The 19065-nt window shown below is 37.7% G+C and overlaps 1 protein-coding gene across 2 annotated transcripts in view; it reads right to left on the bottom strand.

Moving 5' to 3' along the window:
* Positions 1–6866: 6866 nt before the first annotated feature.
* The window catches only part of LOC111045065 (ER degradation-enhancing alpha-mannosidase-like protein 1), a 49594-nt gene continuing 37395 nt past the window's right edge, over positions 6867–19065 (bottom strand). The window contains exons 8-11 of one of the 2 annotated variants that reach the window (XM_039442213.1): positions 16072–16242; positions 13401–13562; positions 9675–9789; positions 6867–7217 (exon numbers count right to left, since the gene is read on the bottom strand). In XM_039442213.1, coding sequence (XP_039298147.1) covers positions 9694–9789; positions 13401–13562; positions 16072–16242 — 429 coding nt within the window. In that variant the 3' untranslated portion in view covers positions 6867–7217; positions 9675–9693. Of the gene's footprint in view, positions 7221–9674; positions 9790–13400; positions 13563–16071; positions 16243–19065 lie in introns of both variants that reach the window. The other variant, XM_039442212.1, reaches the window with a different exon arrangement.

The following is a 19065-nucleotide window of genomic DNA, read 5'->3' on the forward strand; positions in this document are numbered from 1 at the left end:
CCTGAACTCTGGAGCAAATGCTCACGTATTTTAAAGATTTTTCATCAGCTGATTCGCCTTTGTGGCCTTACTTTGTTTTTTATAGCTCACGTAAGCCCTAAATATGCAAATTAGGAGACACCGCTTGTGTTTGCGTCGTCTGCTCTGTTTTCTATTTATGAATTGAGTTCTAGGATAGTTGAGTTTAGAATTTTGAAATAATAGCGTGAAAAATTTCATCTCTATAATAACCTTTAGCATATCTTATAATATCAATAGCCTTCTTATAATCGTCTACACTCTCATCTTCTTAAATGCCTATTTCCTATTCTGTGATGGCTATCTTTATATTGGATAGGTAACTTTTGTATTTATTCTTTTGAGTCATGGTTGAATCTAAAAAGAGTTTTATAGTTCTCAAATATTGGTTGTGATCGTATCTGGTATAGTTTCCTCTTTCTCACACGAATTAGTTGAGCCATTTTACTATGAGCAAAAGGTGATAAGCTGCTTCAGACTAGACTCACATTTTTTGAAGCATTTGCTTCAAAAGTTGAGCAAATGCTCTAGTTTATTCATACAATTTTGAGCAAAAGCTTTTACTTTTGAGCAATGCTCAAACTATTTTTTCGATGAGCATGAGCAAAAGGTTTTGCAAGTTGAAGCAAATGCTCAACTTTATTCATATGACCCATTATTTCCTTAATATTTCTTCTTCTTCAGAATGAAAAATATCCTCCTTGATATATTTGATATGCAATTGTTCCTCCGTGATATATGTTTTCCAGTTTATAAGCACATCAGTAGAAGACAACCATTTACTCCTACACCTCCTACATTTACAGGCCAGGTCATGCTGTATTTAGAGACTTTCTGCCTCAGAACGACTGAAAAAACCCAAGTTTCACATCCATATAGAAGGGTTGATGCGGCTATGTTCCTCCACCACGCAGCACTAGGGGCTGAAATGGAGTCCCGCTTCTGGCACCACTTCAACATGGTATCCACAATCAGTAACCGAGAATCACTTCGTGAAAATTATTGGACTTTTATATTTTTTACTGATCTGAGGTAGGTGATGGGGGAACCCCCATGAGTAAGTAACATTTCCAGATTCTATAAATTGTTTTAAAGGTTTAATGGTCCAAGGAAAGATCTATGGCAGAAGAGGACCAGGAAGAAGGAGAATATCATGGCTGAAAAACCTGCGTACCTGGTTCTCCAAAACTACAACAGAACTTTTCAGGATGACTGTAAATAAGATATCCATAGTCAGGCTGATCGCCAATATTCGGAACGAATAGGCACTAGCAGAAGAAGAAGAATGGTCCAATAGAAAATACATTTTATAAGCTCCAAACAAAACTGACAATTATTACTGTAGTAGGAGAGCCCGGTAAGGTTTTTACTTCACCGGAAGTGAGGGAGAGGGTTTTTATTTGATTTTCGAGGGTCGTTCCCTAATAATTAGCATATTCCCTTGGCTATATTTGAATGTTATATTAAAAGTTTTCATTTTACTATTTACATTACTATTTTCTATTCTACTATTTACATTTTTAAACATACTATTTTCTATTCTACTATATACATTTCTTAAAATATTAACTAATTAACATATTCTATATTCTGTATGCCTCAGTGATCTGGCAAAGAGAAAGAATCACTTGAACAGAAAGAATCGAGGCTGTCCAGAGAAAGTTTGTTAGAATGTTGTGTGGAAGGTGTTTCCCTCAGTTTCAAGGACCGGGAGGCCTACAATTTGGCAAACTTAGAGTCCTTGCAGTGGAGAAGAAGGAAAATTGATGCAAAATTTTCTCACAAATCTTTGCATGGAGTTCAGGGACTCTCTGTGGAGAGTGTTGGGATTGTTGTGCCATCTCATGCATTCAAGAGGCACCGACCCTTCAAGTCTTGCATCAAAAGTGATGTCTCTCCAGATGCACCGAGATCGCCAACATCTTGTCACCAGCTATTGACTTTTTTACCACAAATCGACTTCACAAGGATGCTGAGTGCCCTTCGAGAAAGCTTCGACTGAGCTTCAACTCAGCTACCATCCTGACGTGTGCAGCATACTAAGGCAATTTCTAAGCTGTTCTGCTGCACTAGATAACCATACAAAAGACTAATTGTTATAATGTCTATCTTTGTAACTCACTTGTTTTTTGTTCAAATGAATAAATAATTACATTTTCAACATAGTATACGTGATCAGTAATCAAAAACCAATTCATAAAAATTATTGCACTTTTATATTGTTTACTGCTGTGGGAGGGGGGTACACCAGTAATGAGTGAGGGGGCATCGAGGTTACAACCCCCCATGAACACGAAAAAAGAGGCCCAAAGAACAAAGAAACAACCCCCCTCCAAGTGCAGAGTCTTTTTAGGGGACAGATTCTATGGTTTACTGGGAGGAGGGGAAGTGTCGTAGCGAAGGGGGCTTCGAGGTTACAACCCCCTATGAACACGAAAAAAGAGGCCCAAAGAACAAAGAAACAACCCCTCCCCCCAAGTGCAGAGTCTTTTTAGGGGGCAGAGTCTATGGTTTACTAGGAGGGGGGGAAGTGTCGTAGCGAAGGGGGCTTCGAGGTTACAACCCCCCATGAACACGAAAAAAGAGGCACAAAGAACAAAGAAACAACCCCTCCCCCCAAGTGCAGAGTCTTTTTAGGGGGCAGAGTCTATGGTTTACTAGGAGGGGGGGAAGTGTCGTAGCGAAGGGGGCTTCGAGGTTACAACCCCCCATGAACACTAAAAAGAGGCACAAAGAACAAAGAAACAATCCCCCCCCCCAAGTGCAGAGTCTTTTTAGGGGGCAGAGTCTATGGTTTACTGGGGGGGGGGGGGGTACACCGGAAATGACGGAGGGAGCAGTGGTATAGCGAAGGGGGGGCTTCCAGGTGACCCCCCCATGAGAAAGAAAAAAGACTAATTGTTATAATGTCTATCTTTGTAACTCACTTGTTTTTTGTTCAAATAAATAAATAATTACATTTTCAACATAGTATACGTAATCAGTAATCAAAAACAAATTTATAAAAATTATTGCACTTTTATATTGTTTACTGCTGTGGGAGGGGGGTACACCAGTAATGAGTGAGGGGGCATCGAGGTTACAACCCCCCATGAACACGAAAAAAGAGGCCCAAAGAACAAAGAAACAACCCCCCTCCAAGTGCAGAGTCTTTTTAGGGGACAGAGTCTATGGTTTACTGGGAGGAGGGGAAGTGTCGTAGCGAAGGGGGCTTCGAGGTTACAACCCCCTATGAACACGAAAAAAGAGGCCCAAAGAACAAAGAAACAACCCCTCCCCCCAAGTGCAGAGTCTTTTTAGGGGGAAGAGTCTATGGTTTACTAGGAGGGGGGGAAGTGTCGTAGCGAAGGGGGCTTCGAGGTTACAACCCCCCATGAACACGAAAAAGAGGCACAAAGAACAAAGAAACAACCCCCCCCCCCCAAGTGCAGAGTCTTTTTAGGGGGCAGAGTCTATGGTTTACTGGGGGGGGGGTACATTGGAAATGACGGAGGGAACAGTGGTATAGCGAAGGGGGGGCTTCCAGGTGACCCCCCCATGAGAAAGACAAAAAGACAAATTTGTGCATTGGTTAATGTGAATCAATAAATAAATAAAAAAGAGGCTCAAGGATCGAAGAAACAACTCCCTCAAGTGCAGTCTATAAAAGGGGGCACAACAATTTTTAGTCGCCCCCCCCATTTCAAACTCATGGCTACGCTTCTGGGAGGGGACACAGTCAGCGTGTACTGTGCATGCGCATTATGTGACTACCACATTGGCATTGTGTGAATGACGTTTACCGCGCATGCTCATTATGCGATTGTGGCATTCAATCACCCTCGCATGTGCTGTCATCCTCATTCAGGGATTTGCAATGCTCTTCATCGAATACGATCAGATACTTCCCTAGTTCTATCCATAACAATGCCTGCCAGCGATCCACCTGCGTCTTTTCCGATGACCCGGCGGGCAGCTCCCGGGAAACCAGAGCTTTTCGGTTCCTAGGGAACTATGGAACTTGAAGGAATTGACAGAAGGGCACCACCAGGAGTGGAACCTGCAGCTTAATTTGACGCAAAACTGGAAAACAAACCAGGTCCGGACATCAGACAGATTGATAGTCTTTCTTGATTCAGTGGTGCATGGCTTAATTTGGCTCAACACTGGAAACACTAGGCCCGGACACCAAAAAGTTTGACAGCTCTTTCTTAATTGGTGGTGCATGGCTTAATTTGGCTCAACACTGGAAAACACACTGGGCCCGGACACCAAAAAGTTTGACAGCTCTTTCTTAATTGGTGGTGCATGGCTTAATTTGGCTCAACACTGGAAAACACACTGGGCCCGGACACCAAAAAGTTTGACAGCTCTTTCTTGACTGGTGGTGCATGGCTTAATTTGGCTCAACACTGGAAAACACACTGGGCCCGGACACCAAAAAGTTTGACAGCTCTTTCTTGACTGGTGGTGCATGGCTTAATTTGGCTCAACACTGGAAACGCTAGGCCCGGGCACCAAAAAGTTTGACAGCTCTTTCTTAATTGGTGGTGCATGGCTTAATTTGGTTCAACACTGGAAAACACACTATGCCCGGACACCAAAAAGTTCGACAGCTCTTTCTTGATTGGTGGTGCATGGCTTCATTTGGCTCAACCCTGGAAAACATACTAGGCCCGGACACCAAAAAGTTTGACAGCTCTTTCTTAATTGGTGGTGCATGGCTTAATTTGGCTCAAAACTGGAAAACACACTATGCCCGGACACCAAAAAGTTTGACAGCTCTTTCTTGATTGGTGGTGCATGGCTTAATTTGGCTCAACACAGAAAAAACCAGGTGGGCTCTTCGGTTGGAAGAGTTGAATATTATGTTGTTCACAAACCAGGGAGAAAGCACACTAATGCTGATGCACTCAGTCGTGCTGTCATGGGAATCATTCTGCCTAGCCTGGAGGAACCGGAAATTTCAAGGGAACAGCTAAATGATCTCAGCTGTATGGTGTTGGTGAAGGAGGGTGAAGGAATTTAAGAACGAGGGGTGATATGGTGGATGGCTGTAGTAGCAGAAGGAGAAGAGGATGTTTTTGAGGATCTTTCTTGATTCGTTGTCCTGATTAGTTCAAAGCCAATGGTTCCCTCATAAATGACTCCAAGATGCAAAATACAGTGTTTTCATTGGATAATGGGCTTGAATTGTCAAATAATTTTGTAAAAAATGAAACAAATTATCTATAATGCAGCAAATTATCAAAGTCCATATTTTTAAAATGTATGAATTCAGGGCTACTTTCTTGTATTTATAAAATAGAATTATAGTACTCTTTAAAAATAATAAAACAAGAATACAAATTGTAACTTAACACCTCACATTCCACAATACAATTTGTATTCTTGTTTTATTATTTTATTCATTTTGAAGGGTCTAAATCCATATATTTGTTAAAGATTTTAAATTATCATGTTTCAAATTTTCATCATGCTTTGTTCCATTTCAACTCGAGTTGGATTAGAGCAGGAATGCTCTATTCGTGCTCTAGAAGTATGCTCGTCTAGTCCAACCTCAGTCTTAGAAGTATCTATTCGTGCAACTCACACTGTGTTCAAGTTATAAAAGAAGAGGAAATATAACTAACAATAGATAATAACATAATTTTAAACATTATCACAGTCTGGCTTGAGAATTTAATTGCAAACAAATTTTATAATTGATAACCTCATTTATACTGGGTGAGAATGAATTATTGAATCCATTTAGTTGTAGCTAAAAAGTAATTGATTAGTCAAAAAACATGTATGATTCTTATTGAAAAAGCATTTTTAACTATTTTATCTACAGAATTTACCAAATTCAATCAATTTCTTTTCATTACAAATGCTTCATAGATCATTGATTATTCATGTAATATGTTTTTTATTTTTGGTATTTTTATGAAGTACCGTAAGTTTCAAAGTGGTGGATTTGGGTCTTATGTCCTTATAATTAGTGGCATTGGAGCTTTTCAGTTTATCTTTTGATAGTTTGACACCTTGTGAGACCGGACTCCCCATTATTTGATACTCCATCTCCCAGTGAAACGTAAAGATGAAAATATGCCTTCATGAAATAAAATGAGTAACATTTCCAGTTTCTATAAATTGTCTCGTTCATACAGCAGACTAGTTCTATCAAAAATATTTCTAGAACTTACAATGATGTTTAAAAAAAGGGCAAGCTAATGCCGCTTCTATACATTTTTAATTCCAACGAAATGGATGCGATAATTTATACTCGGTAAGCTTTCAATTGAGAGAATAGCTATGAATAATCAATACAAAATTGAGTAACTTACTTCTTCATTTTTTTCAAGAAACTCTGAAATGTACAACTGCTTGACAGATATTGTGAAAACTCTCTATAAATAGATGAAACAGAAGTTTTCAATTCTACAATTTTTTTCCACAGAACTGTTTTTATTTGAAACAAAGTAGAATTTCAATGCTTATATTATTGAGCCAAAACAACTTCAACAAATTTGAGCTAGATATTCAACCGAAGATGATGAGCATTAGCATTCATACTCGAGTTTTGAGTGAAACATATATCATCTACTCTACAAATGATTTTGTGACAAAATCATTTGTAGAGTTGATGATATATGTTTAATTCATTTATTTCAACTCTTAAATGCACGTAGTGTTAATATTTAAAAGTATTTGACACATTAAAATATCCTTAAATAATTTGACTCAAGTTTCAGATTATCAATATTAAACATTTCTATTCTAATTAGAAAAATAGACCGCACTGGAATAAAATTTCAAGTCATAATCACACTAAAACAAGGAAAAAATGCAAATATCACACAAAAATCCTTTGCAATAGTAATAACATGAAACTAGCTTGATCTCATAAAAATAACTTCAAATTGCAAAATTTCAACAGCCTTTCTATAAAAATTACCTCTATTACATTTAGAAAATATATTCTTAAGGAGATTGACTTTCCCAATTATCAACAAATTTGAAAATATAATTTGAAACTATAACAAATGTTTACTTACAAAAAATCTAGAGGCTATTCAAAATAATTGACAATAGAAAACCTTGACTTTCACAAAAATTCCCAGGTCGCAACTTGTGTTATGTTGCATCTTCTTGAACGATACGGTGATTACTTGAAGAGTTCATTGATACTGCAAGTGATCCATACATCAGTTCTGCTGCTATTGATTTTCAGTGCTCTGCTGAAAAATAAATTGAATGAATTATTTTTAAATTGGATTTATCAGACAAAAATCAATGAAATCAATTTCATAGAAACATTTTACAATTGTCCACTTTAAAAAATTTTTGAATATTAAATTGCAAGGAGCAATGAGAAATAATTACAGCGGACTTGCATTATATACAGAGAAGAAAGTATAATATATTGAAGCATAGACATTTTTTCAAAAGCATTCGGATCTATGCAAACTCGATATAAATTTCCTAATCACGAATTCCCACGTGATCACAACAGTTGGTTGAGCGTATATTGAAATAATAATTGGTTTTTACTTTCCATACCATAGTTAAGGAAAGTATTGCTTTCCAAAAAAAATTAAGGTACCCTAATTTCAAGTTTTCTATACGTTTCAAGGTCCCCTGAGTCCAAAAACATGATTTTTGGGTGTTGGTGTGTGTGTGTGTGTGTGTGTGTGTGTGTGTGTGTGTGTGTGTGTGTGTGTGTGTGTGTGTGTGTGTGTGTGTGTGTGTGTGTGTGTGTGTGTGTGTGTGTGTGTGTGTGTGTGTGTGTGTGTGTGTGTGTTGTGTGTGTGTGTGTTGTGTGTGTGTGTGTGTGTGTGTGTGTGTGTGTGTGTGTGTGTGTGTGTGTGTGTGTATGTCTGTGAACACGATAACTCATTCCTAATCAACCGATTGACTTGAAATTTTAAACTTAAGTCCTTATACCATGAGGATCTGACAATAAGAAATTCAATAAAATTGAATTCAAAATTGCGAATAATTACTAAAAAACCATGTTTTTCACGGTTTTCTTGAAAACGGCTCTAACGATTTTCTTCAAATTTATACCATGGATAGTTATTTATAAGCCCTATCAACTAACATGAGTCTCATTTCTGGGAAAATTGCAGGAGCTCCGTAATATTCTTGAGAAAAATGGCGGATAATCATTAAAAACCATGTAATTCACGGTTTTCTCGAAAACGGCTATAACGATTTTCTTCAAATTCATATCATGGATAGCTATTTATAAGCCCTATCAACTGACATGAGTCTCATTTCTAGAAAAAATGCAGAAGCTCCGTAATATTCTTGAGAAAAATGGCGGATAATTACTAAAAACCAGGTTTTTCACGATTATCTCAGAAATAACTTGACCGATTTTTTTCAAATTCATACCCTGTATAGTTATTTATCAGCTCTATCAACTGGCATGAGTCTCCTTTCAAGGAAACTAATGGGGGGTCCACCCATCCCTTGATAAATGGACTTAGTAAACTCCTTCTCGTGCATGAGGTAGGTAGGTAGCACAGTTCATAAAAAGAACACATAATCGAGATATTTCATCTGTAGATCAGCTGTTTCGACGACTTTAAAAAAATCCATCGCATTTCACAATTTACACAAAGGAAAAAGTACTCTGAAAACAATTATACATATACAGAAGTCTGATCGTAGTTTCAAATATGAGCAAGGAAAGTTGTGTGAGTGTACCACACCAGATTTTTTCAAAAGCATTCGGATCTATGCAAACTCGATATAAATTTCCTAATCACGAATTCCCACGTGATCACAACAGTTGGTTGAGCGTATATTGAAATAATAATTGGGTTTTCTTTTTTTTTACATTTAACAATACACACATTAAATTCATGATTAGAAAAGGACCAACAGGACTAGCCCAAAACTGTTCCCATTCCGAATTTTGATAGTAGTAAGCCAATGTCTAAAAGGTAGGTTATGTTGCTTCACTTTCAATCAAATTCCGAGTCCAGAAATATACAAACTAAAATTTAGAATTTGATTAGATTGAAAACTGAAAAGAATAAAGATATTGCACCAAACTGTAATTCAAAACTTTAAAACATTGAATTATTCCGGAATTTAAAAACCAAAAAACAAAACTAAGCTCACTCCAAAAATCACAGCTGATTTTTCTTCATTTTTCAAAAAATTCTATCTGTCTTCATAATGCTCATCCAACATTATATACTCAACTTAAATATATCATCCAAAATAAGTTCAACCAAATAACATATCAATTACTCAATAATCTGTAAATTACTACTTAATAATTCAACACACAGCTTGTTTTATTCAATTTAGGAAACTGTCAATGATAAAACCGATATAATTAAATGAGAAAAAAGATCAAGTACAATCAGCTAGATGCTTACAGACTTTCAAATAAATTTGTTATTAATCCTTGGTAGTAATATTTAATGCCACATCCACACTCTTACCAAGTGCGTGTACAAATGACGGCGAGCGCGAGAGTGTGGACGGCTGCTTTGCCAGCGCTCGTCTTCACTGGCCTTCGCTCCGATTTTTGTCGAGCAAAGGCGAGTGGCTAGCCGAGCAACCACAAATGGTCACATTGCAGTGTGGATGGCAAGACCAACGTGGCCAAGCTTACCAGCTTGGCAAGCGACTTGGCGAGAGTGTGGACTAGGCATAAAGCACATAATACTTACCAGCTTTGATTGGCTGCTGTCAAAGTATTTCTATTCCAAATATTTTACTGATCTGCAGAAGGTATTTGCTTTTCAAGGGAAGGAAATACTGTCGTTCTTCTTTGATCTTATTGCACTGGAATTGAAAAAATCTATTCAGCACAAAATAATTGTATTTAATAACATTACAAAATATTAAACAGGAAAAATATAATCTTGGTATGAAATAAGGTACACCGGTGAAAATCTTATGTGGAGGTTACCAACAACGCAACAAGAATATAAGTAGGCCTAGATATGAAAATATCTATAAAAAGGTAAAATATGAATGGTAATTGATGACTATAAATTACAGATAATTCGAATGCTTTCTTTGAATAGTCATCTCAGACAGGAATGAATTATAGGACATATTTTTAGACAATATATTACAGTAACATAATTTAAATAATAAACTCAAATGAGGTGAATAGCTATACCAGTAATGTATATTACTAATTTATATGTACAGTATATTTCATGTATATACCACTAAATAGTAGTACCACTAATGTCCTAACGTCTCACTAGAAAATGCTAATAGTTTAAACTATGATCTACAGGGTCTGTATAATAAGTAACCGAACTGGCCTCAGGAAAATTTTTATTGGCAAGATATGTACAATTTTTCTTCAGAAATCTTCAAAGTAGTCCCCATTGGAGATGATAAAACGCTGATACCGGATTTACCAATCCCTGAACGCTCCCTGGAAGTCGGCAACCTCTATGCTGTCTAGAGCCCTCGTCGTAGCGCGTTGAACGTTTTCCAGAGTCCCGAACCGCGTCCCCTTAAGTTTTCTCTTGATCTTGGGGAACAAAAAGAAGTCCGGTGGTGCCAAATCCGGGCTGTAAGGAGGATGTGGTGACATTACCCTCGACTGTTTGGCCAACTGCTCGGTGATGAGCAGGCAGGTGTGCGACGGAGCATTGTCGTGATGGAGGATCCACGAATCGGCAATCCCCGGATGGACTTGATGAACCCGGGCGGTTAGTCGACGGAGCACCGGCCGTTCACAAAGAGCTTGTGCCACCCGGCCAAACTGTAAACGGCCAGTACTTCAGAGAGGTGCTCCGTTGACTAACCGCCCGGGTTCATCAAGTCCATCCGGGGATTGCCAATTCGTGGATCCTCCATCACGACAATGCTCCGTCGCACACCTGCCTGCTCGTCACCGAGCAGTTGGCCAAACAGTCGAGGGTAACGTTGACATCCTCCTTACAGCCCGGATATGGCACCACCGGACTTCTTTTTGTTCCTCAAGATCAAGAGACAACTTAAGGGAAAACGTTCAACGTGCTACGACGAGGACTCTAGACAGCATAGAGGTTGCCGACTTCCAGGGAGCGTTCAGGGATTGAAAAATCCGGCATCAGCGTGTTATCGACTCCAATGGGGAAACTACTTTGAAGATTTCATTTTTATTTATTTATTTTTATTCTTATTTATTTACCAATTCACTAGAAATTTACAAAATAACACTTATCAACTAATATACATTGGTGTGGCTGGAAAAAGAAGCCTTGAGCTCCAGCCACGAGTTCGAAAATATTCTTTAAATTATTGGTACATTTGCCGTGATAATATTCTAAAATACAAACCAAAAGATAGTAAACTAAAAACCAAAAATATGCATAAACACACAAAATCAATTCTTGAATCAAAAATCAACAAGCCCAATAATAGAAATGAGTAATATAGAAATTATAATAATAATAATAATAATAAAAAAATTTTTTTCTTTTAGGTAATAAAAAAAAACAAGTTTAAACTGAGCAAAATATGTATTTTTCTGAAGAAAAATTGTACAAATTTTGCCAATAAAAAATTTCCTGAGCTCAGTCCGGTTACTTATACAAACCCTGAATGATTTAGTTTAATCTGAAACTATAGATCCACAATCTTAATGCCTCCAATTCAAGTATTGTATAATATTATGATTTGTGATTGTCAATAAATGAGATAACTAAATAAATGCATAGAATTAAGACGAAAGGTACTAGCATTAAATCTCAGTCTATGCAAGCCTTGTCTGAATATTATCATGCTAGTACTTCCTAGTATTGTACAGAATAATTACATTTAATAATAGCAGGTAACCCGTGCTCCGCAAGGGTCTTATTAAAAACTTGACAAACTGAAAACTTGACCTACTGAAATCTTAAATAATTTAAAATAGGCCTGTAACTGTCCTCGGTGAATTAGGAATCTGTATGAAAAATTTCAAGTTAACAGTTCAGTAGTTCAGACGTGATAATGCGTCATTCGTGTTTTCCTGTCCCGCACATTCATAAGACGATTCATTCTATTATACAGATTAAGTTGAATAATTAAGCTCACCGAAGGTTCAGAAACGTTGAAGCTGTACATGGGTAGATGGGTGGTATTTCCGAAGGCCCATGGTTTTTTACGAAATCTTGCTTCTATTGGAAAAATATGGCCCTCCGTACTGAATACAAACTTTTCGTATCGTTTGTTGATGTAATTGTCTTTATCAAAAAGCTGAAACAAAAGATAGTAGGTTAGCAAGACTTGACCTATTACGGACGATGTGTACCTTATCTAAATTTGGAAAGGAATAGCACAAGGATACCTTATTTGTTCTCTCCCTATCATTTTTAATGATGTACTTATTGTATGAATCAATAAAGAATAAAGAATTTTATATTGAATCGTACAATCTTGAAACATTGAAAAGACATTTTGCTGACGATGATGTCCATATGAGCTTCAGACTTGTGCGTGGGTAATGAAACGGATGATGAAGCTTGATATGTAAGAAATTCATATTGATCTAATAATTATGATCCTGTTAGGCCAGCCACTAAAGACGGACACGTGTGTCGAACATGTGAGAATGGACATGTCTTCGAACATAAAAAAAATTCACTCGCAAGGTTTCGAACGAAAGACAGCTGTTGTCATAAAATGATTTGCTGGACATACCGTTGGCTGAGAGGGCTGTCATTATTGGCTATGCTGATGATATAGCTCTAAAAGTCTCACCCCAGACAGAGGAGGATCTCATGAAACTGGGAGACAGTTCCATTGAAAAAATCAAAGTGTGACTGCATGAGAACAGACCCTGTACCATGAGGACCATTTCGTCAGCATAGCCCTGGACAAAGACAGTGGCACTTAGGCCGGTTACAGAGCTCGACCGACCGTCAGTGCGTACGTCAGCCGCGCTTGTCTTTTCCATAGAGATTCCATGTATCCGTACAGAGCAGGACTGACCGCACGCATGCGCACGGTCAGTACCATGCGTTTTACACTGCGTACGAAGACCATCGGTCGAGCTCGTGCGCATCCGTTCCATCGGTCGACTGAAGTGCTATTGAAGCAAATAGAAGCTTTCAGAACTGTACTGATCAGTAGCCCGTTCGCACCATACTCTGATCGCTGACACCTCTGCCCGACATTCCTATCCAACCAATGCTTTTTACATGGCACAAATAATAGCAGGTAACCCGTGCTCCGCAAGGGTCTTATTAAAAACTTGACAAACTGAAAACTTGACCTACTGAAATCTTAAATAATTTAAAATAGGCCTGTAACTGTCCTCGGTGAATTAGGAATCTGTATGAAAAATTTCAAGTTAACAGTTCAGTAGTTCAGACGTGATAATGCGTCATTCGTGTTTTCCTGTCCCGCACATTCATAAGACGATTCATTCTATTATACAGATTAAGTTGAATAATTAAGCTCACCGAAGGTTCAGAAACGTTGAAGCTGTACATGGGTAGATGGGTGGTATTTCCGAAGGCCCATGGTTTTTTACGAAATCTTGCTTCTATTGGAAAAATATGGCCCTCCGTACTGAATACAAACTTTTCGTATCGTTTGTTGATGTAATTGTCTTTATCAAAAAGCTGAAACAAAAGATAGTAGGTTAGCAAGACTTGACCTATTACGGACGATGTGTACCTTATCTAAATTTGGGAAAGGAATAGCACAAGGATACCTTATTTGTTCTCTCCCTATCATTTTTAATGATGTACTTATTGTATGAATCAATAAAGAATAAAGAATTTTATATTGAATCGTACAATCTTGAAACATTGAAAAGACATTTTGCTGACGATGATGTCCATATGAGCTTCAGACTTGTGCGTGGGTAATGAAACGGATGATGAAGCTTGATATGTAAGAAATTCATATTGATCTAATAATTATGATCCTGTTAGGCCAGCCACTAAAGACGGACACGTGTGTCGAACATGTGAGAATGGACATGTCTTCGAACATAAAAAAAATTCACTCGCAAGGTTTCGAACGAAAGACAGCTGTTGTCATAAAATGATTTGCTGGACATACCGTTGGCTGAGAGGGCTGTCATTATTGGCTATGCTGATGATATAGCTCTAAAAGTCTCACCCCAGACAGAGGAGGATCTCATGAAACTGGGAGACAGTTCCATTGAAAAAATCAAAGTGTGACTGCATGAGAACAGACCCTGTACCATGAGGACCATTTCGTCAGCATAGCCCTGGACAAAGACAGTGGCACTTAGGCCGGTTACAGAGCTCGACCGACCGTCAGTGCGTACGTCAGCCGCGCTTGTCTTTTCCATAGAGATTCCATGTATCCGTACAGAGCAGGACTGACCGCACGCATGCGCACGGTCAGTACCATGCGTTTTACACTGCGTACGAAGACCATCGGTCGAGCTCGTGCGCATCCGTTCCATCGGTCGACTGAAGTGCTATTGAAGCAAATAGAAGCTTTCAGAACTGTACTGATCAGTAGCCCGTTCGCACCATACTCTGATCGCTGACACCTCTGCCCGACATTCCTATCCAACCAATGCTTTTTACATGGCACAAATACTAGACACGTCACGTGACCTTAGGAACTTCCAATCCTGGTCTTCTAATTGACTCGCGGCAGTGAACGAGATCAATTGATCCGGATCAGTAAAGTTATCCGAACCTCACATCAATACTATAATATTACAATGCGGAACTTCCTAAGAAGATGGCGGATTTTTGCGCCAGGGTACTAGCCGAGTTTCCATACTGTATGTATACTGTGGCGATAGTTTGAATGGTTTTCCATACTCATAATAATGCGGTTTGACTGATCAACCATTTATAACTTAGAATTATTCTTAGCAATAGTATATTACGCTACAATCACAGAAAGTTAGTGTTTACGGTATGAGGATAGTTTCCCGGGCTAGGCTTGCAGAGCCCGGGAATTTATTATCCGAATACCGTAAACACCTTTCTGAGAGAGTCGCGTACGATATTTTTCGCCACACTACAGGTATAGCTGACGCCAAAAAGTTAGGCGGTTTCGTGGGTCTCTTGTGCGTTCCAACAGCTGATGTTGTCAAGTAGAGTTGTCATCTAGCTTGGCTTAGGTGATGATTTTTAAATCGAAAGACACAATAAATAGATGCATTGCATCAGCTGTGAGTAGGTTACACCATGTGACCCACGAAGCTGCCTAACTTTTTGGCATCAGCTATATAAGAATAATAAATTGAATAAGAATGTTTTATGGGGGGGGGGAAACTTTTATGTCTCATATCTCAAGAACCAGACTTCGTAGGGTACTCAAAGTGGGGTGGAAATTTCCGATCTCACCCTCCTGAACACAATGCACCATATGGCACAGTTGTCCAAACACATTTTCAAAAATTTTCAAAAAGCGGACGGAAAGGGTACTCTTTCCGGTCTTAGCCGGAAAGAAACCTGTTCTGACGTCAGACGAGAGTCGTCTGCAAACAATGTCTTCGTAGGGACTGGAAAACAGCTGCTTTCTGTGCAGTGTGGCAATAGTTATTTGTGCAACTAGTGCGCAAAGTGACAGTTTGCTGCACCGAAAGAAACGTTTACGCCCGAGCCGTAGGCGAGGGCGGAATGGTTTCTTGAGTGCAGCAGAGGAACTTTGCGCACGTATTCACATTAAGTTTTTCCTACAGTTACCATTGAATATGAAAAGTGGGTAATTATGGGTGAAATTGCCTGAAATCCATCAAATGTTTTTCTGTGTAATTTTATTATTGATAAAAACCTTAATCCTAAAATCCTAAAGTCCTCGTTGTCCTTGGTTATTATATATTATGAATAATAATTAGCGCGTTGTGCTTCGTTGCACCTCTGCTCACTATAGCAGCCACAGCAGTCACTGTTACCAACTTCATTTTGATTTTGCTGCACTGTTGCTCCATATAACCTACTAAGTATTTTGCGTTGCCATGTTGCAAATCTGGAGTGCAGAAAAATTTTTCCCGCACTAGAGCGTAATAGTGATTCTTTGAGTTCTGTAATCAGTGCAGCAATGACCACTTTTCAACGTAACTGTAGGAAAAAATATTTTTAAATTGTTGAAAAGAAGAACATGTATATGGAAGTAATAGGAAAGATATTTTACCAGATAGAGGTACTTCGTTGTTTCACTCAGAAAGAAACTTTCCATACGATCTTCCAAACTCATGTCATCCACACTATGTACAGTAGCAAATCCACATTCGGTTCTAGTGAACTGATTCAAACTTTGAAGTATTTCATATCCAACATGTAGGTAGAAAGGGCTTTTCGTCGCCTGTAAATAAGCAAAGAATTGACCAACTTATCAATTATATCCCATCAAATTCTATTCAGTTTTATCAAAATCCGTACAATACAAATTGCAATGTAACAAATGAGAATACTTGATGCTGTCATAAAATACATAAAAGTTGATTATATAAAAATAACCAATACCTTCACAAACATTGGCCATATGAATAAAACCAGAGCAAATGCTCATGAGCAAGAGCATGGAGCATAAGGTTTTGCTCATTTTTATATGAATAAGCTTTACCTTATACTCTTACCTTATGCTCCTGAACTCTGGAGCAAATGCTCACGTATTTTTAAGATTTTTCATCAGCTGATTCGCTTTTGTAGCCTTAGTTTTTATAGCTTACGGAAGCGCTAAATATGCAAGTAGGGGGCACCGCTAATGTTTGCGTCGTCTGCTCTGTTTTCTATTTATGAATTGAGTTTTAGGTTAGTTGAGTTTAGAATTTTGAAATAATAGCGAGAAAAAATGTCATCTCTATAATAATCTTCAGCATAATCTTATAATATCAATAGCCTTCTTATAATCGTCTACACTCTTATCTTCTTAAATGCCTATTTCCTATTTTGTGATGGCTATCTTGATATCAGGTAGCTATCTTTTGTATTTATTCTTTTGTAGGGATAATGGTGATATATATCATGATTGAATCTAAAAAGAGTTTTATAGTTCTCAACTATTGGTTGTGATCGTATCTGGTATAGTTTCCTCTTCCTCATACGAATTAGTTGAGCCATTTTACTATGAGCAAAAGGTGATAAGCTGCTCTAGACTAGACTCACCTTTTTGAAGCATTTGCTTCAAGAGTTGAGCAAATGCTCTAGTTTATTCATACAGTTTTGAATATAAGCTTTTACTCTTGAGCAAATGCTCAAACTATTTTTTTTATGAGCATGAGCAAAAGATTTTGCTCACGTCTATTCATAGAAAATGAAGCAAATGCTCCATATTTTAGAAGTATAAGCAAATGGTCAACTTTATTCATATGGCCCATTATTATCAATTTCAGTCAAAATAGAATAGCTTAATTGTCTCTAACTAGGTGCTATAATAACCATGAAAAAAATAAAGGACTACTTGTGATATATTTAGGACACACGCTAGTTGTCTCTCAGCCCGTGGTAACTGAAATCTCACTCGAAAACATTATTCGATATATCGATATTTTGAATGATATATATAGTTGATATCGATATTGTTAAACGATATATCATTCGATGTAAATATCGATATACTACTTTCGATATCACATCCCTACACCAAACCAGAAAATTCCACATTATTTTCATGTATTCATTTTGTTAAATGGATAGTACCTACAATGTCGAGGAATGAAAAACAGGAGTCAGCTCAAATATTATATTCTAAAATGATAGTGCAGAATAATTCTACATAACCTCAATTATTGAGGTTATGTTCAAACTTACACACGTAATTATTCAAAAAAGGAAACCAAAAGTTTGTTTAATTCAGATTGATTTCTACAGTGATGCAGATTTGATGCCTAGTGAGATCGGTCTCCCCAAAAGTTGACTATCAATAATTATAATTTTGCTGTTGATCATGAAACTTACGTTCTTATTGTGGAGCCATGTTCCACGCTGGTGTTGCACATTTTCAATCCCCAAATTAAATTTTTAAATAGTTGGAAGTAACAGTTAATTATTGCAATATTTTGTAGAATGTTGTAAGAATTGAAAAGGATTGGGCCGATAAATAACTACATTTTGCTGGGCGGAGGTGAGAGAGCGACTTCCTTTGTCCATTGTTTTGGATTTGGTTTGGAATTTGGATTTTGGGAAGAAAGAAACAATAACATAAACCCCATCTCGGTCTTACACAGCACCACAATGCACATGCGCAGGTAACGGTTTTATCCCGTTCCATCCAATCAGTTCTTTGAGATGACGGTTATTGAGTACTGTGACTGGAGCTGGTACTGGCAGCGAACAGTTACTCATATTCGAACAGTTACATAATACAGTTACTACATATTCGTTTATGTGCATCTACTCAAAAAAGGAACGTCATTCTATTTGATAAATATATAACAATATAATCTAATAATCAATAAGTTAATAAATCACCATCTCGACACTGTTATTTGCAATCCTGTATTGTGATTTCTCCATTAACCCGTTCTTTAACCTAGAAGTTATCCTTTATAAGACGTTATACAGATTTTAAAAATAATATTGAAATTACATTTATTTCACAACAATTTTGAAACTGTATTCTTTATTGTTGATGATAATGAGTGCGTGGGTGATTGATGAAATTATTAAAAGTTCATACCTACCCGCGGGATTCGAACCCACAACCAGGCAGTGCTTGCAGACTGAAGGTTGTAAAGCCTTAGACCACTGGACCAACCAGGCATTTTTTATTAGAAGGTCGTGGATAAAATATATGATAATATAAATAGCAATGAAAAAACAAAGGTGAATGGTGTGGATAGTAAAATATGAATAATTTATGAAATCAGAAAAAGAAAAGTGAATGTCAAAAGGGCTTACTATGAACAAATAATCGAATCTGTGAGACTTTATAACACTAAGGCTCAACTCACACTTACGCGACTGAGGTCGAGAAGAGACTCGACTCTAGTCGAGAGCATGTGTTCCCAAATGGTGACACTCAGACCAGTCGATTCTAGTCTCCGCGACGTCACCATTTGAAAACACATGCTCTCGACTAGAGTCGAGCCTCTTCTCGACCTGAGTCCGTTAGTGTGAGTTGAGCCAAAGGGCAAAGACTATTGAAAGATATTCGAATTCAAGATGAGACTAGTGAGGTTTAAAA

This window comes from Nilaparvata lugens, chromosome X, assembly GCF_014356525.2.
Source record: "Nilaparvata lugens isolate BPH chromosome X, ASM1435652v1, whole genome shotgun sequence".
Lineage (NCBI taxonomy): Eukaryota > Metazoa > Arthropoda > Insecta > Hemiptera > Delphacidae > Nilaparvata > Nilaparvata lugens.